Source organism: Leptonotus elevatus, chromosome 18 (assembly GCF_054856555.1).
Source record: "Leptonotus elevatus isolate MCC_2025b chromosome 18, RoL_Lele_1.0, whole genome shotgun sequence".
Classification (NCBI taxonomy): Eukaryota; Metazoa; Chordata; class Actinopteri; order Syngnathiformes; family Syngnathidae; genus Leptonotus; species Leptonotus elevatus.
Genome location: NC_141256.1, coordinates 10,160,883 through 10,185,989, shown reverse-complemented (window position 1 = coordinate 10,185,989; position 25,107 = coordinate 10,160,883). Strand labels below are relative to the sequence as shown.

General features: G+C 39.7%; 2 protein-coding genes across 8 annotated transcripts; both read right to left on the bottom strand.

Annotated features, from left to right (window-relative positions):
• Positions 1–376: 376 nt before the first annotated feature.
• On the bottom strand, positions 377–16,075 carry gpcpd1 (glycerophosphocholine phosphodiesterase 1). 7 transcript variants are annotated; one of them, XM_086061276.1, is made up of 20 exons: positions 15,971–16,075; positions 13,044–13,109; positions 12,765–12,855; positions 12,585–12,669; positions 11,333–11,420; positions 10,662–10,703; positions 10,345–10,468; positions 9,421–9,664; positions 9,189–9,351; positions 8,985–9,117; positions 7,945–7,999; positions 7,765–7,866; positions 7,514–7,588; positions 6,544–6,583; positions 6,386–6,447; positions 6,244–6,309; positions 6,028–6,164; positions 4,736–4,871; positions 4,501–4,661; positions 377–1,601 (listed from the first exon to the last, which is right to left on the bottom strand). In XM_086061276.1, exons 2-20 carry the CDS (start codon positions 13,090–13,092, stop codon positions 1,397–1,399), a joined length of 2,058 nt encoding a protein of 685 aa, XP_085917402.1. In that variant the 5' UTR covers positions 13,093–13,109; positions 15,971–16,075; the 3' UTR covers positions 377–1,396. The 7 variants fall into 7 exon arrangements, with proteins under 7 accessions (XP_085917402.1, XP_085917403.1, XP_085917401.1 ...); XM_086061277.1 differs by lacking the exon at positions 15,971–16,075 and adding an exon at positions 14,791–14,864; XM_086061275.1 differs by lacking the exon at positions 15,971–16,075 and adding an exon at positions 14,314–14,598.
• Positions 16,076–18,521: 2,446 nt separating this feature from the next.
• Positions 18,522–24,781, bottom strand: LOC147158541 (solute carrier family 23 member 2-like). Its single transcript, XM_086061774.1, has 10 exons — positions 24,654–24,781; positions 22,155–22,304; positions 21,920–22,077; positions 21,584–21,743; positions 21,354–21,515; positions 21,018–21,323; positions 20,605–20,769; positions 20,428–20,536; positions 19,937–20,032; positions 18,522–19,865 (listed from the first exon to the last, which is right to left on the bottom strand). Exons 1-10 carry the CDS (start codon positions 24,777–24,779, stop codon positions 19,672–19,674), a joined length of 1,626 nt encoding a protein of 541 aa, XP_085917900.1. The 5' UTR covers positions 24,780–24,781; the 3' UTR covers positions 18,522–19,671.
• Between the last annotated feature and the right edge of the window lie 326 nt (positions 24,782–25,107).

The following is a 25,107-nucleotide window of genomic DNA, read 5'->3' as shown; positions in this document are numbered from 1 at the left end:
GCATGACTTCAAAGTGGAAGAGAACTACAACTCCCAGTTCAATGTAAATAAATACGGACGTTTTAACACGCGCAGAAGCGACGAGAATATCAATATCTAGTCCTATATTTAATTTTACACAAAATGGTTTCGTATACATTAATGAGAAAAATTATCTCTAATAACATAAATAAAAAATATATTTTAAGTAGCTGAAAATTCTTGCCAGCAGGTGGCGCCAGACGTTTACAACTCACGGTACTATTAATATGAAACGCACGTTTAAGTCCACCCAAAATGAAGTAATAATTTGTTGACTGGACTTAGCCGTGTATTGTAACCAGTCTTAGTCATCTGGCTCTTGGCCAAGACAAAGTAAACACGTGACATTAACAGGTTCAGCTTGATTCTTTAATTTAAGTAAAGGCTTACCATACTTGTTCACACCGTTGCAAAAACCCACTTGTGTGCATCATTACAAGACATTGTGTGAATCATTACAAGACATTGTGTGATATACATCACCATGCGATAAAGTACAGTACTGGTGCTTGCACTGTTCTGTGGGGAACTAGAAACAATGTAACAGAAGGCAAGGCAAAGCAAAGCAAAGCAAACCCAGCCCCCCCCCCCCCCTCCACACCCCTTAAAGGCTCAGAATAATAGTTGCATGACCCAGTATGTCATAAATCGTCAGTAGTGGAATCATTGAGTACCAGTCAACTTGTATGGAGTTTAAAAGGTGACTTGTTGCATTTTAACGCTTTAAGTGCCATATAATGATCACCCCTACGTCAGAAATTCATGAAAAGGCCACCTGCACAATCTGCTAATTGCAAAACAACAACTTCATTCAAAAATAAGATCAAATGAAACAAAATACAGGCTAAAAAAACTAATTTGAAGCTCTTATTTGAAAAAGGCTCATCACCCCCTTCCTACTGCTCTAAGTCAATGGTTACATGCAAAAAATAAATGTAAAATAATGGCACATGCTATGACTACATCACCTATCGCTGTCCTGATATATCGGGTTTTTTTTGTTAATCATTTCTGGGTTTATTTGTGTTGAAATACACTTACAGAGGATTTAACAAGTGTTTAAACAATTTACAGCATGTGAGATGGGTATTTTAAGGCTTAAACTAAAAAAAAGCAATGTTTTCATTTTTCATTATTTCATACTAATTTTATGCTTGCATTTTTTTTTTACGGGTGTTTTCAAATACATCAAGTGTGTATGAAGTGCTGCATTGGCTAATATCACACTTTAAGATCGCTGCTTGAAATCAGGATGCAGACTAAAATGATCGCTACAATCAAACTGTGCGGTGGCCATTTTGTGCACATAAACGGAGGTGCTTGTAAAAGTCCCAACTCAAAACACACAATCCCTTTTTGTGAGGACTGGACGGGGCTACGAGGAGCTGAGGCCCGAGTCGGACTCGGCGCTGCCGCTGCAGCCCCGCTCCTTGCCGGCGACGCACGACACCGTGGAGCACGGTATGGAGTAGCAGGAGCAGGCGGGACTCTTGAGGGTCTCCTCTGTGATGACCTCCCGCAAGGAGTGTTGCTCCTCCACCTGGAAGATGTTAGACTGTTCTGCTTGGTCCTCGCAGATCCTGGAGAAACAACAACAATAAAAAAAAGAATTTGCTATTAGTGCAAGAAATACTTCCATTAACCGGTGTGAGCAACACATTTTCATATGCGTGATTTTCATTCAGCTAAAGAGCAATTGGCATATAAAAGATACCCCAAAAAATGAGCATGAGGCAAAAAAAGACAAAAAAGAAAAAGAAAAACATATGCTCAAGCACCCATTTTTGTTGACTGTAGCAAAAACGCGCACAAACCTGCATTCATTTAGTCTAAATGGCTAACTGCATTAATTCCCTCATGTCACTTCAGGGGCTCCATAGAAAACAGTTTGTTTTATTCACTCCCAGCCATTTTCACTCAAGCAACCCCCTTCGCTCCCGGCTGTTTTATTGGATTGTGACAGATTTTGCAAGGCCCGCAGAATATTGTGTTCTATTGCTATCAAAACATGGAACCTACCAACAGAAAGATTAGAGGCTCTTCTTTCATCAGGAAAAAAAAAGTATGTTTGTATCCGTTTCCGTTTTGCAGCAATTTGCATTAGAATATACCGAAGTTTCATCAATATTCACAAAACTGTTTTTGCAACATGGCCCTGGCTGATCTCTTATACTCTGCTCCCACCTGCTGGCCATTTTTTTGGTATTAACTACCATTGCTTTAAGACACCTCTTCATGTCAGAAACTACATCGAAGCCTTCTGTATGCTCTAGCATAAAAACATTTTTTTTTAAACAAATACGTTTTTGGGAGTGAAGGACAAAGTATTTACTCATTCACTGCCATTGACGGCTATAGACGTCAAACATTCATTTAAACTATTTCCATTAGTTTAACATTTTTCCACTTTTGTTAACAACAGTATGAAAACCTAGAAAAAAAAGTTGTTATTGTACATTTATAACAGATATAAAATGTGTGATTAATTGTGAGTTAACTATTGAAGTCATGTGATTTATTACAATGAAAAAATGTAATCGCCTGACGACCTAATTTTAAATAATCTTTTCTTTTTTTATAATAATAATAAGATTATTAAAAATTAGGGCGTCAGGCGATTCAATTTGTTTAATTGTAATTAATCGCATGACTTCAACAGTTAACTCACGATTAATCACAAATTTTATATGTGGTCTAAATGTACAAAAAAAAATCCCTTAGGTTTTCATACACTTGTTAACAAAAGTGGGGGAAAAAAAGTTAAACTAATAAAAATAGTTCAAATGAAATTTTGACGTCTATGGCCGTCAATGGCAGTGAATGACTTAAAAAAACGTATTTACACGTTTTAGGGTTTGAATGAGTTAAGCTTGGGCTATTTACATTTACTGAACTGCAGACACTAGGGTTTATTTGAAGAGTCTATTTCGGAGTCCATTTCATCACTAACTCCAGCCCGAAATAAACTCCACCCTTAACCAAAAACCTAATCCTAATCCCAACCTAACCGGAACCGAAACACAATTGGGATTTTTTTTTTCTGCATGAATAGCACCAACGGAATGGCAGGTAGGATCAGAGGTCAGAATGGTGCTTATGTGCCCGAAAACTGCAGCAATTTTGTGTCTAAATAGATTAGGATATACAAGTGAACTGTATCGAGATGCGTATTTTATATCTTGGTTTATTTTTATTTTTTATTGTGACAGCTAAGTATCCCAAATGGTGAGGCCTTCTCAGAAGGCTGGTGAGCTTTTAAGCTTTCAAAGTAAAGCGAGGCTGTAATCACCTTTAAGGACTATCATGTTTAACCCCGCAGGATCACATGTTGCAGAGATCAAAGCTCAGTGTTATATATATATATATATTCATATATATATATATATATATATATATATATATATATATATATATATATATATATATATATATATTCATATATATACATATATATATATATATTCATATATATATATATATATATATATATATATATATATATATATATATATATATATACATATATATATATATATATATATATATATATATATATATATATATATATATATATATATATATATTCATATATATATATATATATATATATATATATATATATATATATATATATATATATATATATATATTCATATATATATATATATATATATATATATATATATATATATATATATATATATATATATATATATATATATATATATATATATATATATATATATATATATATATATATATATATATATATATATATATATATATGTATATATATATATATATATATATATATATATATATAGTATATATATATATATATATATATATATATATATATATATATATATATATATATATATATATGACTACTATGCATTTCAAGTTAGCGCTGGGAACTTGGAACGTTTGACAAGACTCATTCGGACGATGCAGTAACAGCTGTCTTAAAGCTTGGCATGGGTTTTAGTGGAAAACGCATTCAACACACCAAGTGCCTCATGCAAAAGCCATTCATTGACATTTGAAGCAACCCAGCCCGCAGGGAGGTTATGCCACCGTCCATAAGGCCTCGGGAAATGATAAGTCAAGGCAGTTGACCCAATATTTGATCTTCTATTGAGGGTTAACAAGTAGTGTATGACATGTCAACTGTCTTGCGTTATCATTGAGGGACACCCAAGCACTAAAATGCCAGAGAGACTTTACAGCAATCTGGCGGACTCGACTCAGGATTTGGCAGGGAGACGTCTGTAATTCTAGGGGAGGGGGGGGTGGGAAAAAAGAAGAGTTAACATGAGGCAATGCTGGATTGAAGTGGAATGTGGAAGGAGGAGTGGAGGAAAGGTCGCCCGAGGTTGCTTACAAAACAAACTTGTGAGCCTTGAAAACAGTTTCAGACATGGAGGTGAGCACTGAAAATCAGGTGCTGTTAAAAAAAAAAAAAGGGGGGGGTCGCACCTGTCATAGATGAGTCCGTTGATGCCCCACTCTCTCAACTTCCTCCTATTCTCGTGCTCGTTGTTGTCGTCTCCCCAGCTGAACACCACCAGGCCTTTGTCCTGCGCCTCCCCAATGAAGTTCACGTTGGTCAGCAGCTCCTCAGAGTGAGCGCTGATGCCCTGGGTGGGACATTTGTTGTTATCCAGATCCTGGAATAGCGCTAATTTTAAAAAGGGGGACGAGGGGCTCGTACTAGGATGTCCTCGCTCTGAGCGAAGCTCATGGCGATCTCGGTGGTCTGGCAGCGGATGTCCATCAGCTCTGGATACTTTTTAGAGATGCCCTGCGTCAGGAAAAGGATGGGGTACCTGTTTTGCTTGCGGCGCACCCTGAGGGACACGCACAGGAAGAAATATTGATATGGATCTACTGTACAAGACATCCAGCGGTTATTTAGTTAGGACATGGGTAGTCTGTGCAAGTTAAGTAGTTCATTGGGGTTAGGTTTAGTTGCAACATATAAGATAGTTAGCATTTAGTTAAGGCAGGAAGGGTGGTGACCAACCCTGTTAGTTGGGGAGTTAAATTAGTTGGGTCATACAAGTTAGATGAAGATGGGACAAATTAGTGCTGTCACTATTGAATATTTTTAGAATCGATTATTCAATTGATTAATCGGATTCATTTTAATTTTGCATTAAAGTGTATTACAAAAGCATTTTGGGAAAAAAAAGGGATTGATGTTGTACTATGTTACCGGTTCGATCATTGTTTTCCAAAGTAAAAACAGATGTTTGTGAATGTCTTACTTTGATTAAACACAAAAGATAATCCGTCTTCTTTTATGAAGGACTACAGAAATCAGTAAACAATTACTGTTAATATGGTGAAATCAGAAGATTTGGACAATTTGAAATTCCCCCCAAAAATTCCAAACGATTACTCGATTATTAAAATAGTCGTCAATTAATTTGATAATCGATTTCTTGTCGATTAATCTGGACAGCTATGAGTCAAATCCAAATAAAACTGTTAAATCAGTTGACTAGTTAAATTAATTTAAGTTAAATTAGTAAGCTAAAATACACAAAGGAACATTAAGATAGTTAACTGAAAAGTTACTATTTAACTTGTTAGTTGCTAGTTAATAGTTGCTGCTTAAAATTTTGATAAGTTCGTTAAAAAAATACTGCTGTTAAGTTTAATTTAACATGTAATTGTTTCGGTAAGATTAATGCATTGTAGTTAAGTTAGTAAATTAGTCATGCTAAATTTGAGCTAGTTTGTTACTTGGATGAAGGCGACTAAATTTAGACCAGTTAACATTAAATCAGTTGAATGAGTTGACGTTAAGCAAGTTAACTTCATGCTGGCTTAATTCATGTTTGGTTAAATAGTATAATTTTGTTTAAATTATTTGGAAGTTAGTTAACCTAAACCTAGTCACATTTAAATGTTTGCCAATTGAGTATTTCAGTAAAGTTTGTTTGTCAGTTTGACTAATCAAGCCGTTCTGTTATAGATTGAACCGCTATACGAGCTTACATGGAGCAGATATCGGGGTCGAAGCAAGAGAAGACGATACGTCGTTTGCCTCCTTCTCGCAGAACGCAGGACAAAATGATGTCTATGAACTTGTTCATATTGAAATAGGATGACATGTTGCCTTCCCATGAACCATCCTGTCGGAACAAACGAACGATTAACACTTTCCTGTACATTTAGGTTTTCGTTTCTCAGTTGTTTTTTTTAACATGCCACCTTCATCTGGCAGATCCATTTGAGCTCAATGTTGAAGCCCACTTGCTCCGGGAGAGCGTGGAAGATCTGTGGCGGGACGGAGAGGAAGGATTTCAATCAATGGAGAAGTCAAAACGAGTGATTGATGCGCACTTTTCGATACCTGCGAAAGCGACGGGAAGGGCTGATGCTCGTCAACCTCGTCAACCTCGTCCTCCATCACGTCTGAAACAAAAAAAACACTGCTCCGTCAGCTGCGTTCCGTTCATTCCGTGTCACGTGTGAATCAGCTTTTGAAAAAACAAAAACAAAAAAACAGACCTTTGAGATCGCTTTCCTTCATGGCGGTGACGTGAGCCAGCTGAGTAAACAACACAAACACACACGCACTAAACTGAAAAGCCTTGAAAACGCCACAGCAATCTCACAAGTGTGCACTAACACAGTTTTAACCATTGTGCTCCATATTATAACTGTCAACAATAAAAAATTATTAGGGCCCGACCGATATGCATTTGAGGCCGATACCGATTTTTGGCAGGAAAAAATACCGATTACAGATTAATCGGCCGATTATTTAAATATATAAAATGCTGACCTGAAAAAAACAAATACTGACTGTTTGTGAGTTTTGGCCTCTTGGGGGGGGCAGTGTGGTGCCGTGTATCTATGGTGTACACAAAGTTACGATTCAATTCTATTAAAATAATTAGTTTTTCACACATTGGGAAGAATTTGTGCCTTTGTGTAGTGTTATCTTACTTGTGTGTATGTGTTACCACAGCATTTGTGTGTGAATATTCGTTATTTGAGGGGGAAAAAAAACTCTCGAGGTTGATGCTAAGTTCCGGTTAGCATTTGAATGGGATCCTCCCTTCGCTTTTAGCATTAGAGCCACAGGCTAGCGAGGTTTTAAAAACAAAGCATGTTGTGTATTTAAATATACAGTGGGGATGTCATTAAACATCTTAAAGAACGCTTGGGGGGGGGGGGGGGGCAACAGAATAATCAGAAAACCATACGCTACACACTTGCTAGCTGCTAATGCTACGCGAGCAAAATGGTGCGTTCAGGGTACTTTCACAGCGTCGGAAACTTTGGGTTTCGTCGATAACGTTTATACAATTTTATGGGGAAAATAATCGGCCATTTGGCCCAATTGGCAGATGTTTGAAGGGCAATAATCAGCTGATTATAATCGCCGGCCAATTAATCAGTCGGGCCCTAAAAATTATTGCTATGAAAAATACATACATAAATAAAAAAATCATCTGAGGTGTGTGGTGTTTACCTTCAGAAGCTGCAGCTGATCAAATGTCAAATCTTTCACAGGCACCTCAATTAGCTCGAGAGTCTGGTCATTTTTCTGAAAAAACAAAAAAAAGACGCACAACGGACATCCAAGTCAAGCTAAAGGATTGTTTTTCACATTTGGCATGCGTATAATTCTACATGACCAAGGCTGCTTGTACGTAGAGATAGCGAATAGCTAACCTCCACCCATGCTGAATGTTACCGTGTCAAATTTATAAGCGCAATTACCTTTACCTTCTTCTTGGTAGCGATGCAGCACGTCAGGTCGTGGTACACGATGGGCACGGCGTCCTTGGAGAGGTGGACGTCGAACTCCACGTAGGCGGCCCCCTGCGTGTCCAAACACAGCGTGTGGTTTTCAACATTGCACTGTACAAAAGGTCGCGCTGCCTTGGTCATGAGACATACGTGCTTGGCGGCGCTCTTAAACGAAGCGATGGTGTTCTCTCGCACTCTGTGATGCCTGAAAGACATAAATAGCTCATTTTGAGAAGCTGGCGAATATACCTAATATGCTCTCAAAACAGTCTCCCGGTAATATACATTTCAAACACATCTTAGAGACAAGGTAAGGTGCATAACTTCAATAGACTTCCTTGACACCAATTGCCAGCTCTCTGGCGGCACCTTAAGGTGGGATAGTTATGGAGGACCAAAAATGCCAAAATAAAGAATAAATAAATAAATAAAAGTGAAAATAAAAAACGGATACAAAAATATTATTCTATATTAAAATATAAAAAAAATATATATAAATGGAAATAAAAATGGCAAAAATATATACATTTTTTTAATGGCATTTGAAAAACTACAAATATAAACAAAAATATGGAAATAAATTCCAAATTAAATATATAAATACATTTAAACGTCAATCAATAAGCAAAAACGCTCTGCTCTCGTATTTATTTATTTCATGCTGCGTACGCTGTCAGCATCAAATGCGTACTGAAATGTCATTCAAATGAGGGCTTGTCCACTGTCACCGAACTCGACAACTTCACACAAGTTCCTGTAAGCAACAACAAGGTCCATTGTTTCTTTCGTGTGTGTGTAAGTTCTCCCTTGCTGTGAGCCCCACATAGACTGAAATGTCGGTCAACCGATAGGCGAATAGTTCAACCCAGGACAAACTTAGGACCGCCCCCACATTTAAATAACAATTCCTTACACATTTAATGCTAATAGTGTCTGCAGCATGAAATACATATGAGAGCAGAGCGTTTTTATTTATTGATTGACATTTAAATCTATTTGTGTATTTATTTTTATTTTTTGAATCTCGTTTTTTTATTTTTCCATTTATATTAATTTTTTTATATTTAATGTTTTAATTATATTTGTTATATCCGTTTTTATTTTCACTTTTATTTATTTTTTATTTTGCCATTTTTTTATCTTCCAGAACAGTGAGGAACGACGACGAGGCGGGGGTTTGTTGTACATACTTGGCGGCGGTGTGCGTGCTGCCGGCTCCCCGGTGGCCCACATTCAGGGACCTTCCTTTCTTCCAGTACTTGGTGAAGGTGGCGCTCATGTCACACTGCAACCCCGGGATAGGCCTGATCACCAGGTAGTCCACTGCAATGCAACAAATGGTTAAGGCTTCTTCCTCATTGCCGTCTCATCCGCCATCTTTTCAGATTCCTTACCTCGCACTTTGCCGATGGTCTGCCTGGAGTTGCGCCCCATGATGGGCAGCGTGACCAGGCCGTGGTCCCTGCCGCTCTCCAGGAAGGTGGAGGAGAGGAGGCAGGCGGTGCCCACGTGCCCCGGGAGAACGTCGCCCTGGACCACGTGCTCGCCCAGATCCTCCTGCAAGTGGCACTATTAGGAGAAGCCTTTCAAAGTCTTCGTCACATCGACCCAGGCGGGTTTTCTTGCCTCAAAGAACTCAAAGGTGAGCTCCAGGTTGTCGGGGTCCATGCTGTGGATGCTGTACTCGGTCCACTGCGAGGGCGCCAGGGCGTAGCCGCACTCGGGTTGCGAGTGGCGGGACTTATAGCATTTGGGGCTGATCATGCTGGTCTCCAGGGTGGTGGGCACCTTGTGCGGGGATGTCGGGCTGTGTGAGTTCTCAGCCTCCTCATCATCTTCCTCCTCAACGCCCTCCAGCGTCAGTTTGATCCTGAAAAGATACAAGCTATGTTACAAGTCAGTTCTCATTTGGTTTATTTCCAGACCTTTTAACTCATGTGCTCCCAAAAAACGTATAAATACGTTCTATTTTAAATATTGGCATGGTCTCAAAAACATATTTATATGTTTTTTATGCTATAGCATAGAGCATTGTTGCAGCTTCTGGCCTGAAGAGGTCGCTTAAAGCAATGGTAGTTATTACAACAACAAAAAACGGCCAGCAGGTGGCAGCAGAGTATAAGAGATCAGCCAGGGCCATGTTGCAAAAAGCTCTTTGTGAATAATGATGAAACTTAGCTATATTCTAATGCTAACTGCTGCAAAACGATACAAATATAATACTTTTAGGTGACATGTTTTTATAGCAATAGAACACAATATTCTGTGGACCTTGCAAAATCAGTCACAATCCAGTAAAACAGCCGGGAGCAAAGGGGGTTGCTTCAGTGAAAATGGCTGGGAGTGAATGAGTTAAAAACAAAGCCAACTCCTGGGCATGATGTAAAACACATATATGCTCCATCAAGGGAGACAAACATTTCAGCCTCGGCGGGGGAACGCCTGCTCGGTGTTTGTGTTTATTACAAATGAAGGAGGAGTCGTCATGTTGTCGCTCTAGGCTGAAAATGTTCTCCCAAGAGTGTGTTGGAAATGTAAGCTTAGGCCTACCTGAAACGGGACTTCTTGAATTTCTTCTTGGTGATGGACACCGGAGACGTCTTGGAATAGTGCAGACGCAATCGAATCTCCGTCTGGCACGTGAGCCAGCCGATGTCGACACTCTTGACCCCATCTAGGGCGCGGGCGGACACAGTAAATAAGTGTGGCCACATTTGTCTGCGGCGGTTGCTGACAACGAAGATTATCGGATGGGGCTTTTTGAAATGAGGAAGGACATCTTTTATGCTTAATTTCAGTTGTCCAACATGGATGTTATATTTTCGAGCTATTTGATGACATTTTGTTATTTTGACCATTCGACTTACTGTGAATTCCAAACTGCCCGTTGTTGACACTCAGGTGAGATGCTGTAAATGAAGTAGAACAGCATTAGAAGAAGCAGAGAAAAAAATGGGCTTTTGAAAAAAACAAAAAAAAAAAAAAAACAAGTAAAACCTCTCAAACCAGAACAGCTTTCATACTGCCAAGATTTTTTCCTCCCATTTCAAACTCTGGTCACAACAAAGTTTGCTTTCCTGAAAATAGTAGTTTGTGTTGAACTGACACTACATAACTAGACTTTTCATAAGCATCAGTTGAACAGTGCACATTCCAGCATAATGGCTGTGTAGCAGCTGCATTTACATATGATGGCTGGCTGTTAAGACAACAATTGCTTAATTGCCAAAAGGCCCCGGACCAGAGTTTGAGCAGGGAAAGTAATATCGGCTCGGCAGTATAAGTGTTAATAGTTACTAACTTTATAATAATAATAATACAATTAGAATGTTAGTTAACATTGAATTGCAACTATTAAAAGGACATGCTCTGAACATGATGCCCCAAGCAACTACTGCGGCGTTTACTGTGTGACAAAGCTCGTTCCGGAAAGAATCCCTAGCTCATCGCTTTCATAAGCCAACAAGTGACTATTTTTTTTTAAGCTCTACAAGGAGTTTATTAACACGCTTAGCCCCAAGACAAGCACATGGTGCACCTGTTGTAATACCTGTCGGGCTCACGGTGCGGGGATGATGATGGCTCTCCCACACATTGACTATCACCTGACAAGGCGCGGCCGCACTCTGCAAGTACAATGTTTGTTGTTGGGGGTTTTTTCCCACAATTTTAATGCACACAGCATGAGTAAAATGCTCCTCAAGTCATCTCTGGCTCAGACCAGACCATCAGTCAGTCACCTTGGGCGGAGGGTGCATATCTGAAAAGTGGGGTTTGTTAGAGAAGATGAAAACATGGAAATACTATCCTCCCCTCAGCCCTCGCACCCCTTTTCCGCCACAGATAAAGCATTTTGACAACATTCAAATTTTGAAGTACCATCACTTATTTGTGCAAAAAAAGAAAAGAAAAGAAAAGAAGTTTATAAAAAAATATATTAATAAATACACAAAAATATGTTATCAACAGTTTAGTTTACCTGTGCACATAGTGAAACACAGCATTAGCTTATTGTGTTATTTATGGTAGTAAAGTTCACGCGGGCAGCAAAAATAGATTCCCCGAGATAATTATTCTCAGACTTCATAGGAAGAGAAGGTCAATAATTTAAAAAAAAATTGCTTTGGAGAATGATTCAGTGATTCACAGTCACAACAGGAAAAACAAGATTGCTCCTGTTTTGGAGAATGATTCAGTGATTCACAGTCACAACAGAAAAAACAAGATTGCTCCTGGGCCTGCCAAAAGACATACATGGCATCAGTTAGACAGTGCTTGGACTTGTCACAAGATGGAAAACAAGTATGCTTAGCCATGTTGGCAGAACTAAATCTTTGCTCTAGGCAAGGAACAGGGAAGGGCTGTTTACGGCATTCAAAGGCAACAGTGAATTCTTGTATTTGTCTGTAGGAACTATCAGAAATGGAAATTTGTATTACCATTCTTTCATCTGCTGCATAATAAAACGATATAAAACTACCATACTCGGCCGTTGATGACACATTGTTGGCATTGCGAAACGTTTCATTGTCCACACAGAGGCTTGGGAATTTTTTTTATGTGACTGGCAGGAGGAGTCTCTCAACAAAAAACATCACCGACATTCCTTTCCTTTCCTGTTCTAAGAGGTATACAGTAAGTACACTTTTAGACTTAACATCGCAACTTTTCCACACATTTTCTTGAAAATGTGTGACAAAAGTCTCCTTTGTGTTCACACCTGATTACAACTTCACTATGACGTGACATTTGACTTAAGGGAATCAGTGCATTAACAGAAAACAACTCACTTTTGCCTCTAGGAAGAAGCCCTTGAAGTAGCGGTACTTGACCTCGAGTCCCCTTGGAATAGCGACAGTTGTCGTCCATGTATTCCTGAAGAAGTAACGTTGCAGTCACGATGAAAATCAAAACAAACATGATCTTTTCAACCTTTGTGGAATTGTAGAACAAATCAATTTTACACAAACCCTTCATCGCTCAGGGCGTTCAAGACCACCGCTTTTTGGTGGCTCCAGCTGCCGAGGGATTCACAGCTCCCAACCACGGCAATCACCTCGCCTGAAAAAACATTCAGGAGTGTAAATTTTGAAAAATAAAGATGACACAGCGCAAAAAACAGCAGTCAACCGCCCTCGCTGTAGCAAATATATTTGGTTAAAACCCGAAATGAGAGTAGGCGATTTTGCAAATCTGACAGGGTTGAGTGTATTTGTGCTTTTGTGTTGAGTCGACCGGGTTGCACAAACCTGGACACGTTTCTCCTCTGACAGTCAAGGTCACTTGGGAGTCCTCCATTGTTGACAGTCTGACAACTGGCACACGCCAACGAGGGAAAATACAGCACATTATTTCGTGTACATACGTCACTCAAATAGTCACATGCAATGTAAATGTTGTCAATAGCACACATTTAGAAATTACGGTGACGAGGTTATTTGAAACAAATACATTTGACCCAAATGAACTCTATGCACAAATAGCCGTGACATATTTCCAGGAAAATCTCATAAGCACCGCCTTTTCCGGTAATGCCATCTCAGTTGGTTTTCCTTCAGAGAACCTCGACCAGTTGTCAGCGTTTTGGAGTATTTTTTCGTCATTTTTTAGACAGTTTGTTGTAACTTGTTAACATTCTTAGGGATAACTAGTTGTCGACCACACGGGCACCGTTTGTTAACAACAGAGCTGTATTTTGAAGCTTTAACTTTGATGTGTTGTTACTCTGTTTACAAAATTTTCTAAGGTTTTCTGCCTTTCTGGCGTTTTGACTTTTCATGTGCCCGTGTGTATATTATTCATATGCTGCCATTTGATTGTATTAAAAAACATGGAAATATTTATATGAGTCATTCTTGCACCGCTGACAACGTCGAATTTCAAAGCAACCGCTTTTCAGCAAGGCATTAAGAGAAATGTCACCATGGGCTGACATAAAACAAAAAAACAGTAAAAGGCATTACATCTGCTTCGAAATATTGACGAGGCAGAGATCGTCGGACTCAGAGCTCAAGCCGTTAAATTTACGCCTCTGGGTGATCTAATTAGTAGTTTTAAAATTTTGATAGACATAGTGTTAAAGCAAGGAGCGACTCCTGTTCTTCGTGGGTTAAAGATGTCGGCTTAGAGTTTTACATCACAACAACAGTACACGCCGCACTGCACCGGAAGGTTGGGAGCACTCATACGTAAATGCGGAAGTGATTTGTGCATATAGTCCATTCCCGTTTGCACTGAAAGTCATTTTAAAGTGCTATACCGTTACTCTGGACAGGTTATTGAATAACGGGACATGTTCATTATTTCGAGTAAGTGTGTACATCATGTAAATGCTATCGAAAACACGCATTTACATCAATGCTGATCGGATTTTTTTTTTGTAAATAAAATGCCAACGTGTATTAATGTCACGCAAATCCCCGGATGTATGGTCGGTGACCGGTATAACAAATGGACAAATTGCACATTATTTCCAGTACAGTACTTACAACGTGTAAACCTAGTATGATCCTTAATTACCTTCTTAAGCGGCGATGGAAAGGTTCAGGATGGAGGCGAGGACAGTTGGTTAGGTTACAAAGGCATCTTTATGCGCGGTCACGAACCTCGCCACGAGCCTTCCTTCCGCAAGCCATTACCGTCCAGGCGACCACCACCGAACAATACCGCCGACATTAACTCGGATTAATCAAAATTATTAAAAATAAAAATAAAAAAAAGAAACGCCGTAACGCCCAGGGCGTGATACAAACCGCAGCGAAGTGAACAAATCGAACAACAGTGCAGCAGAGTGAGCAGACGAGACGAAAGAGACAATATAACGGATATGCTTTCAAAGTAAAATATATGCCACGTTGAAATGGATATTTTATGTAATTTATTGTCAAAACTCTTGACATTACAAGTACACTATTTTAATCAAAAATAATAAACTTGACTTTTTAATCATTTTCTCTTGCAAACAACACATCTGTGTCTTTTATTTTGATAGCCCACCTTGTCGTTAGTTGCTTTGTTTTTTCCGGTTCCCCCTCGCCACCCCATCTGTAAACAAGCTGCAACCGCCTCGCGCTGGATAGCAGTTCATCATCTATAGTTTCGATAACAAGGCCGGGCCACAACTTTTGCGTTTTAGTACTCGTGCTCACGTGTTTAGCGGGGCAAAGTCTCGTGTTTTCTCTCAAGTGTCAAACAAATCGCAGTGACTGTGATGCGTTTGGGTTTTTCTGTGGTGATCGTAAAACAGTTTCATTTCGTCCGAATCAAAAGAGTGATCACACTTTGAACTTAGTTAACGTAATAATGCTGAGTTGGCTTTAGCCACGCAACAAGTAATCGTTATCACGGCTAAAAGTGAACCTGAGACTCAGCTTTCCAGGGATACTTTAAAGATGAACGAGTCCTTGAGGTTTTAAACCAGTTTCAGTTAGCAATTTGACAACTTTATTCTACCAATAAGTACCTTGGATTTGTGGAAAAAAGGGACACCTGATCAAGGGACTTAAGAGTCAAGCCTGACATCACTCATACCCCCGGCAAAATTTGAATATGTGGACATTTTAGCATGACAAAATCCCAAAACACATTGTAAAAGTGTGGTTAAGAAGTGGTTTGCGGACAATAATATTAACGTTTTGCAGTGGCCCAGACAGTCCAGACTTGAATTCAGTTGAAAATCTGTGGAGGGAACTAATGATCAGAGTGATAAGAAGAGCTCATCGCTAAAGATGAATAGCAATATCAGCCGAGTCATGCAAAAAGCTGCTCAGCAACTATAGGATGTGTTTTATTTCCTGTAATAGCCAATAAAGGCTTTTCTATAGATTTTTTTAGGCGAAAAGGTATGAATAATTTTGGACGTACCACTTTTTGTTCAAACGTATATAAAAGGTGAGATTGTTTTTATACAGAGAGAGAGAAAGAGACTGTAATGCAATGCATGTCCCTCATCACAAAACAAACTGAACTTAGTGTAATGTTCATTATTCAGCTAGTCACACACACTGTGAACTACAAACAGACATACACTCTAAAAAACAATAAGATACAAACAAGACGTGGCAACATGTAACTATTCTAGTAAAACGTCACCCACAATTACATACGTACTGCAAAGTTACAGACTTGCTAGGTTACATAAAAAGCCACCATGTGATACAAGTGCCGATGTACATACCTTCTTGTTAAATTTTTTTGTTCAATTTCATGTAGAAATGTCTAAAAATCTCGCTGTTTTTCTCTGCACTTTTTCGTCGTGATTTACTGACTTCCATGACTAAAATTACCGTAATGGCAGTAATGTGCTTTCTGTAAAGCACAAGGGTTTAGCTTTCAGACACTATTGGAATTTTTCACAACACAAACTGTGCCGGAGTTACGGTAATCCAAAGTGCGTTTATGGAAGTGTGCCGGCGGTGGCACGCTTTGTAACAAAGCGTTCCACAGTAGCGCAGGGGACATTTTTAGACTACAGAATTAAGGAAATCAAATTAGCTTTTGGAATTCTTCCTAAAATACGGGACAAATTGTGTCCTGGGAGAGATTTATATTTTCCTGTGAACAAACGGCCCCGCGTTGGGGGTGGTCCCTATCAACTTGTGATGGCCCAAGGTATGAGATAACAGGAAATAATAGTCACACCCAAAAAAAGTAACAAAAAAAAAACATCCCGAGGAGTGGACCTCTCGGCCTAAGAGATTTTATTGTGTATTGTATTGTATTGTGTAAGTTTATTGTGATTTTATTGTGTAAGCCGGTTTCATTTAGCAACTTTAATTTTGTAGACATGTCCTCCATGAGTAGACCCACGAAAAAAATCTCAATATACAACATCTGGCATTTTGGTTCCAAGTGGACATTTTAGAGTCGCTTCCAGGGGTCCTTCACAAACTCGTTCAAGAAATGTTGTTCGATTGCGACACTAAAACCAAACTAAGGTATTTTACGTCATCTAGTGTTGAAAAATAATACTGCAACATCCTTCATGCTGGCTACACCTGCATGCCCGCCTGCAAGCCTCGTTAATTCTAATTAGGAATTGAGGCTCGATAAAACAATTATTTAATTTTAGAGGGGGCAGGTTTTTTTTCAACTCCATACTCGAGTACAAGTCTGTTAATGACCACTGACTGGATTTAAGTGTGCTGTCGTGTTATCCTTAGGGGGAAGGCATGGATTTGTAATGTACTAAAATATGGACTCCTGTTGCATTGGTGTGTGTAAAGAGAAATACAGAAAGAAAGTCAAAGAAGTAGGATCGGAGGGGAGTGAGAAGACTGCAGCATGCATATGAATATTTGAGTATATTTCTCAAGTTCTGACACCAGGGAGCTCTTACACTTGTTACAACCCTACACTTTAACATGTGCAGAAAAAAATGAGATTAGGTGATCTTCTGTGGATTCATCGAATGAGCTGGTCTGCTTCTGTAATGCCCGCCAAAGCCTAAAATAATTTTTCTTATGATAATAATTTTTGCGTGCTTGTATTTGTCATGTTATTTCCGTGAAATGGAGCAGCAGACTTTCCAGCATCATAATAGTATGGCTTTAAAAAATAATAATAATATAGAACCGAAGAAGCTCATACATCAATATGCCAACAGCAACGTGTTGTGAAAATGTCAAGTCACATACTTAGGAGAAATATGTGGCATGTTCACGCATTCCGTCCCGACTGATAACATTAGGCGTGTTGTAGCGATAATCAAAAGATGGCAATTTGTCTTCTCCCTCGCACACATTTTCCATCTGAGTTCACGCATTTTGTCTCTTAACTTCATTTTCGTTAATGTTGACATGCCAAAGAAAAACTCGCCGTTAGAAAGCTTCCAGGAGGACCCGTAGATCTTACGAATGGCTCAATATAGCCGTGTGATGAAATGTAGATTTGGAAATAAAAGAGGATTTGTCGAGCCCATGGACGCCCATAATTTACAGAGAATTGATGTGCAATCATGACCTTTGTTTCAAATTAGGGTTTCAAGCCAGCGTTAAATTACAAGCCTGGGTTAAGGGTAAACTATAGATTTAAGTCTAGGGTGGAATTTAAAACAAAAAGTTAGGGCTTCAAGCTAATGTTATGAGTAGGGAGGTCCGATACCACTTTTTTCACACAGATACCAGTGCAAGTACTCAACTCTTGAGTAGTCACAGATACTAAGTCCCAATACCATTTGTACTTTTGATATATATAATTCCCCTCCAAAAAGCAATGATAGATGATTTTTAACGAATTATCTATATATCCCAATAAAGCATTTGGGGGTTTCAAATTAGGGTTGAGGTTTCAAAATAGGATGCCATGCCTTGTTATGGTTTCAAATAACTGTTTTTAATTAAGGGTTCAAGCCAAGGTTAGGGTTTAACAAAATGGTTTCAAGCTAGGGCTATGGTTTGCATTTCCGATTCAGTTACGAAATTTGGATTAGGATTTCAAATTAGGGATTCAAGTTAGGGTTAACTTAACCTCCGAGTTAGTGTTTAAGTCCTTAGTTAGGTTTTCAAAGTCACGTTATAGATACAGCCACTGGACCTTGTGAGCATAGCAAACAATCAAGAAGGTTCATCCTGGGTCACTCCTAAATGTGTTTCCAATTTACGCATTACTCTGTTAGAATCTGACAACATTCTGAGTTATTTCCTTTCACACAGACTGTTATCGCTCAAGGAATCATAACCAGGCAATAGAATAAAGATTGAGTTAATGCAGTGATAATTTTTTTATTGCTAGCCACATATTCTGTTGCCCAGTACAGACAAATAGATGGATGGTTATGTAAAAGAAGCACCAATAGTACAAAGGGACAAAAAAAGTACATTCCCAATATGCAAAAGTGTCAGGTACAAAAGTGGGACTTGTCTCCATATTTGTTGAACTCCAAGGTTACAGTTTCCAGGACCAAATAAAAGGTACCAGTATGTTACAAAAGGGATTGAAAGCAGAAACGTTGAGGGTAGCGCCGCAAACCCACCACCCTAGTGACAAGCCATGGTAACCAAACAGTATTTATCGTCTTCTGGTTACATGTATATGCCCACCTTGGTAAAGTATTTAAACCTCTAGAGTTTGTTGTTGGACTTAAGTGTTTATGCCTCTTCCAGGACCAAAAAAGGTACTGTTATAGTTATGTTCCAAAGAAAGGTCAAAGGTAGAACATCATACCCTTGTTTGTACCTTTTCCACTGCCAAATGGTACAGACATGTTCCAAAGAAGAGAGAAAATCGTAGTTCTTGTATGCTCTGAAGAAAAGTCAAGCGTAGATATATACAGAAGCTTTCAGGGTATAATTTTTGAAAACCAAACAGTTACAGGTATGTTAAAAAAAAAACAGTCTATGATAGAACCGTAACACTTTGAGTACCACCCAATGTCTGTACCTTTTTCCGGGGTTAAAATGGTCCAGGTATGTTCCAAAAGAGGCAATGACGGAACCACCCTGGTGACAAACCATAGGTACGCTTATTCCGAGTTAAGGTTGTCCCCTTAACTCTTCAGCGAAACCTTTAAGAGTAACAGTCTATTTTTGTACCTCTTCCAGAGACAAAAAGGTACAGGTATGGTCTAAAGGAGAATATAAGTTAAAGCAGTAGAACCAATGTAGGTACCAGCCTAACAACCGGGCATGTTAATAGCCCTTTTCCTGCGAGTGATAAGGGGTAGAGGCATGTTGCACGCACAACATTTGAGGCCACATCCCCGTTTTTGCAGCTTTTCCAAGATCAAAAAGGAACAGGCTAAACTGTAGAAGTCAAGTCAAGGGTACAAAAGCAGAACCCTTAAAGGTACCGCCAGCCTCACTGACAAGTATCTCGAAAAGTACTGCACATGATGGCAAACCCGAAGGTGAAAGTCCAAGAAGTTCTTGTTCTTGTCTTCTACACCGTGCCTTTGCCTGACTTGCGCCGACACTCTTGCCCCGGGCAGAACGGGATGTAGCGAACCCAAGGCAAGGACGACAGCCACTTTGTAATACCAAAGGGGAGGTTGTAAATGTCCTCAGTTTCCAAAGTACCAGAGGCCTCCAGGTGCGTTTCATCCTGGGTGAACAGTCCCCGCTCGCGTTCGGAACCTGTATCCCAAGAAAAACTCTTTAGAAGACGAGCAAGATGATAGCTGAGGCTAAAATAGCCTAAAACCTACCAGGGATGGTGTTGTCCAAGACAAACCCCAGGAAGCCTCCGACAAACATGTGAGTTGTAAAAAGGATTTGCAACACTGCGTCCACCTCACTTCGACCTACGGAAAAACGTTTAGAGATATTTTTATAAGGTTATTAGGTCTGGGGTTCTCAGAATGGGGTCTGGGTACTAAATGTGCACTAGGACTATGAATGAGTCCTTGGAAAAGGACAGAACCAATACGTTTGAGAACTCATGGCTTAAGCCAGAGGTGGGCAATCTCGGTCCTCGAGGGCCGGAGTCCTGCAGGTTTTGGAGGTCTCTCACTTCCAACACAAGCTGATTCCAATCAACAGGATCGTTATCAGGTTTATGCAGAGCTTGCTGATGAGCTGATCATATATCAGCTGTGTTGGAGAAGGGCAACATGCAAAACCTGCAGGACTCCGGCCCTTGATGCCCACCTCTGCCTTAAGCTGTAGTTTCATGGCAGCAGAAACATGTAACTCATACCTGTGACCAATATATTCGGGTTCTTGGCAACCCAATTGGGAATGACCAACCCAGAAAACAAGGAGAAACCAAAAACAAAGATGTTTCTGGAGGAATTCATATCTGTTGACTAAAAAACAAAAAAGTAAGGTCATGACTACAGGATAAAAAAGAAAAGTCACTCCGGTTTCGGTTCACCTGCAGGGTAGAGATGCCCGTCGCAGCGATGACCCCGAACATGATCAGGAACATCCCTCCGATCACGGGGTTGGGGATGGTGGAGAAGATGGCTCCGATTTTACCCAGGACCCCCATCAGTAACATGACGACTCCGCTGAGAAGAATTACCATGCGACTTCCCACCTGTATCACGGACACACCACCACACGTTCAAGAAGTTGGAGATCCTTGAACAAAAGGACATCTATGTTCCCAAGATGCTAAAGTCTCAGAACCATCATGTCAACTGTCAAATTCTGCGCTGGTCTGACGCAGCTTTGCTTCTTCAGGACCTGGACAACTTCCGACGGTTCGTGCTCTTAAACACAAGCGCTCTTGGTCATAAGGAGGGACAATAACCCGAAAAATAGCAAGTACGCTCTCATTCAAACCTTGGTGATGCCCAGGGCGGCCACGTTCTCGCTGAACGAAGTGGTGCCGTTACCGGTGCCGAAGGCCCCCGCCAACATGCTGCCAATCCCTTCCATGCCGATTCCCCGGTTGATGGCGTGCTTGGGCGGAGGCGGCGCACCCGACAGCTTTGCGCATGCGTGGTAGTCGCCCACCGATTCGGCCATGGAGCACACGATCCCCGCCATCATGCCGATAACGCCTGCCAGGCTCACTGTCGGGGTGCCCCACTGGCCTGCAGAAAAAGACGGTTCTCGATTAGGAGTTCTCAAACTCGGGTCGGGGGTCTGTGATCCTTACCTTGGGTGTCCCTCGACCCAAAAGTTTGAAAATTCTAGATGAACTGATTCAATTTGAGGACCAACAGAAATCGTCGGCGCGATGGTGAGAGGGCCGACGAAGCGCATGAGGAAGCCAACCAGGCCGGAGAACCCCACCAGGATCTGCAGGAGGGAGGCCACCATGATGGAGCCCTGCAGCTAGGGGCAGGAGAATAGAACCTGATAGATTTATGCCACCAAATTTGAGAATGTTTGCAACGGCTTACAGTTCTCAGTCTGGTCTGCCACACTTCGATGAAGAAGGGTGAGGATGTGTTCACCACGCTCGCGTTTTGGATCCAAGAGGGACACTGGAATTCGGGTACGGATAACATGGCCAATGCCGGGGTGAGTAAGGCAAACGTACCCCCCTGCAGGATGGGCAGCCTAACAAGAACAGGAACCAATGGTCATAATTTTTGGCTACAAATTTAACATTATTTTGTGAGTTTTTTTCCCCTTGTCATTTCATTCTTAAAATGACTAATTAGCATTAGCTTAAATCACAGTAAGGATTTTCCTTTGATGCAAATGTTACAGCCCTCTTTTTAGCATGCTCACACCTGATGCCGAAAGTGACCTGCAAAATGGTGCACAGCCCCGAAACGAAGAAGATAGTGTTGATGAGGTGACTTTGGGTCAAGCTGTCGTGCTGCAAACACAGGCCATCCGCTAAGATAAGCGGGATGGCTATGTTGCTGCCAAACGCCGTCAGGTAATGCTGCGGAGCGGAGGAGACGCGGTGGTTAATTAGACGGGGGCGTCGCAATAAGACACTGGGACAAGTTTTTAAGTCACCTGAAAGGCCAGGAAGACTGACAGGTACCAGGGTGGTGTCTCTGTCACACTGTACACTGTCACACGGTTGTTACGGTCCACTTCACTACCGCTTTCACCAATGAACGGCTCAAGGGGCTCTCCCCTGGGCTGCACTTTGTCCTCATCCATCTAAATGTGTGTACAAATACATGCAAAGAGCACTCAGAAAGACAAAAAAAAAAACATTCCCCAAGGTATCACTTACTTAGTCCCTAATCTTGACATCAAAACGCTTACTAAATGGTAATTACACAGTTGTTACCTGGTAATAACATGGGGTGAGGAAGTAACATTTATCATGAATTATATACAAAATTGAAAAAGGTCACTACTTTTTCCAGTGTTATATGGGAATAGTAATCACATGTTTCTGTCTGAAAGTCACATATATAAGTATTTGAGTATTTGTATATTTTTATTATAACAACAATAGTGTGCAACTATGTGGCTCAACACTCAGCTGATTTATGGTCTCCAGACGCCTCTTTGCATAATAACACGTATAGGCTGCTGGGCCGCTAATGATTTTTCGGGTTTAATTTTTCATGTTGGGAGATTAGAGAGGCAATTCGTGCATAAAGCCTTTTTATTATGAGAGGAAAAATACCCCGACAGTCTCACATACTTGTATAAGAACTCGTAACTGTTCTTTGTTGTTTCAGCATGTGCCTGATGTGGCTAAGAAAATACAGGTGTGACTAAATATAGCCAAAAGGTTTTTAATGTCAAGTGTATTATTGTGTTACCTTGCATAGCCCTGTATTGGTGCGTCTTATTACCTTGGATGAAACTGATTTTATTACAATCGATTAGCATGCAGTGGAACGGTGATTTACAAATGTCAAATTAACGACCTAACTAGCAAACTATCTAATGCTCTAACCATCTAACCAAGAAACTAGAAAACTTATCAACAGACTTGATAATTGACTAGCTCACTAATCAACAGACTTGATAATTGACTAGCTCACTAACCAACATACTAGCCAACTAGAAAACTAACCTACCCAACTAACTAACTTGATCAATGTGGAGCAGTTTGAAAGTCTTTTCTAGTGTGATATAAACAAAATTGCATTTACTTATTTATATTGTATGTATATAACTAACAAAATAATTATCTACCAAAATAACTAACATAAGAATTATTATGAACCAATAAATAAGATGTACAACTAGCTAAGTAACCAAAATACCAATTCCCTAACTAGTAGCTAATCAACAAACCAACTACCTAACTAATTATTAACTAGTAAACATGAAACGTTGTATACATTCGTTATTTAGTTTTTGTGACTAAAATACTAACTTAAAACTAAAACTAACAACTACAAACTACGGAAACTAATGAGCCAACAACTCTAGAAAATCAGATGTAACTTTGCAATGTCCTTTCCTCCCCTGTGTAATTATACTAACCAACTAGATAACTGACAACAAGCTAACTAACAACTTACTAGTCAGCTGCTAAATTACCACCTTACATACCAACACATAAACGACCTCATCTGTCTAGCAAGGTAACTAAATAACTTACTAAATAAAATTGCACGGAATAAGTTATGTTGCTTTCCTTCGCATAATCTTACTAACAAGTTAACTTATTTATTAACAAAGTAACTAACTAACCGACTAAAAAACTCCATAATTTCTAGCTTAATAACCAACAAGCATAGCTTATATATTGATAATTAACTACAAACACATCCCTAACTAGCCAACCAACCAACCAACCAACTAACTAATTAACTAACTAACTAGCTGAGTATAGAAATAAGATCTGTCTTTCAAAACACATTATCATCAAAAAAATAAAGTGCCCATTTTGATCAGGGTTTTGAATATACAAAGGAAAAAAAAGTTTTTAAAAAAGTACAAAAAATTCAGCACACTCAGTCCTAATCTAGTTTAATAATTGATCTAAACAACAAGATTATCCATTGAAATAAAGGTCGATGCCCTCGTTTATTGAACATCAGCAATAAGAACAGACCTGGATTTGATTGACACCTGTCACCTGAGGCCGAACACGATCGAAAATAATTTGATCGCATCTTGCTGACCTTCCGTCCGTGTGACAATTAGCATGTTGCATTCAGCAAAAAGGTTACAAAATGGAGGACAGATTAAAGAAGTCACATAAAATGACTTATAATTGACATTGACATCAAGCGAATGCACACATAAGGTGTCGTGATTTTATTCGATTTTATTCTCTTTAGTGCAACAAGGAGACAAAATGAGACATAATATTCACAAAATGCTCCTTAATTATTTATACAAAAACATTTTGGCTCAGTGGTACTTATCCGCCACCATTTTTTACTTCCCCAAAGAGCTCATTAAGGTCCTTAACTTATTTTTTTTGCCTTTCTAGCTCGCCTACATATATATGAAAATAAATAAATAAATACAAGTTTGGTAGGCGAACTCATACACTGAAATATAATCAACCATTGTTTTCGCAGCTTTACCTACCCAAATCAACTCGTGGCAGTGTGAAGAGCTGTCCAGTATCCGGGTCAAATTCGCTTGTCCGAACGTTCCTGCGGCAGCAGAAGAAGAAAAAGATAAAGTAGACGTTTGAGCATTGCCGCTAATCATGGTTGCCAAGTTTGCCATTGTTAGCAGCTAATGATTGAAAGGACAGAACCCCATCAAATGTTTACTCTGGCAGGTCCAAGTTTCAGTCATCACATCTGCATCACGTGGCTATTGCAGTAAAGGGAATGCAGTAGATACAGTACAGTGGAGCCCCGCTATTCGCAGGGCTTGGGCACGAAGACCTGCTCAGAATAGTTCCCCCCCGTCAGCCCAATAATATTAATGGCCTATATCAGCAGTTCTCAAGATTTTTACACCATACAACCTCATATTAAAAAATACTTAGCTGTCCAAATTAAACATTAAAATACATTAGTCTTACTACAAT

Bases quoted from the DNA above. Each gene is read 5' to 3' on its own strand.
- LOC147158541 (XM_086061774.1), bottom strand. From the start codon at position 24,779: ATGATTAGCGGCAATGCTCAAACGTCTACTTTATCTTTTTCTTCTTCT. The intron at 22,078-22,154 runs GTGACTTAAAAA...TCCGCTCCGCAG, and splicing joins CAGTCTTCCTGGCCTTTCAG to CATTACCTGACGGCGTTTGG. The intron at 20,033-20,427 runs GTATGAGTTACA...GTTTTTCCGTAG, and splicing joins CCCGAATATATTGGTCACAG to GTCGAAGTGAGGTGGACGCA.
- gpcpd1 (XM_086061276.1), bottom strand. From the start codon at position 13,092: ATGGAGGACTCCCAAGTGACCTTGACTGTCAGAGGAGAAACGTGTCCA. The intron at 7,867-7,944 runs GTATGTCTCATG...TTGGACACGCAG, and splicing joins TTAAGAGCGCCGCCAAGCAC to GGGGCCGCCTACGTGGAGTT. The intron at 6,165-6,243 runs GTGGCATGTTAA...TTGTTCCGACAG, and splicing joins AATGGATCTGCCAGATGAAG to GATGGTTCATGGGAAGGCAA.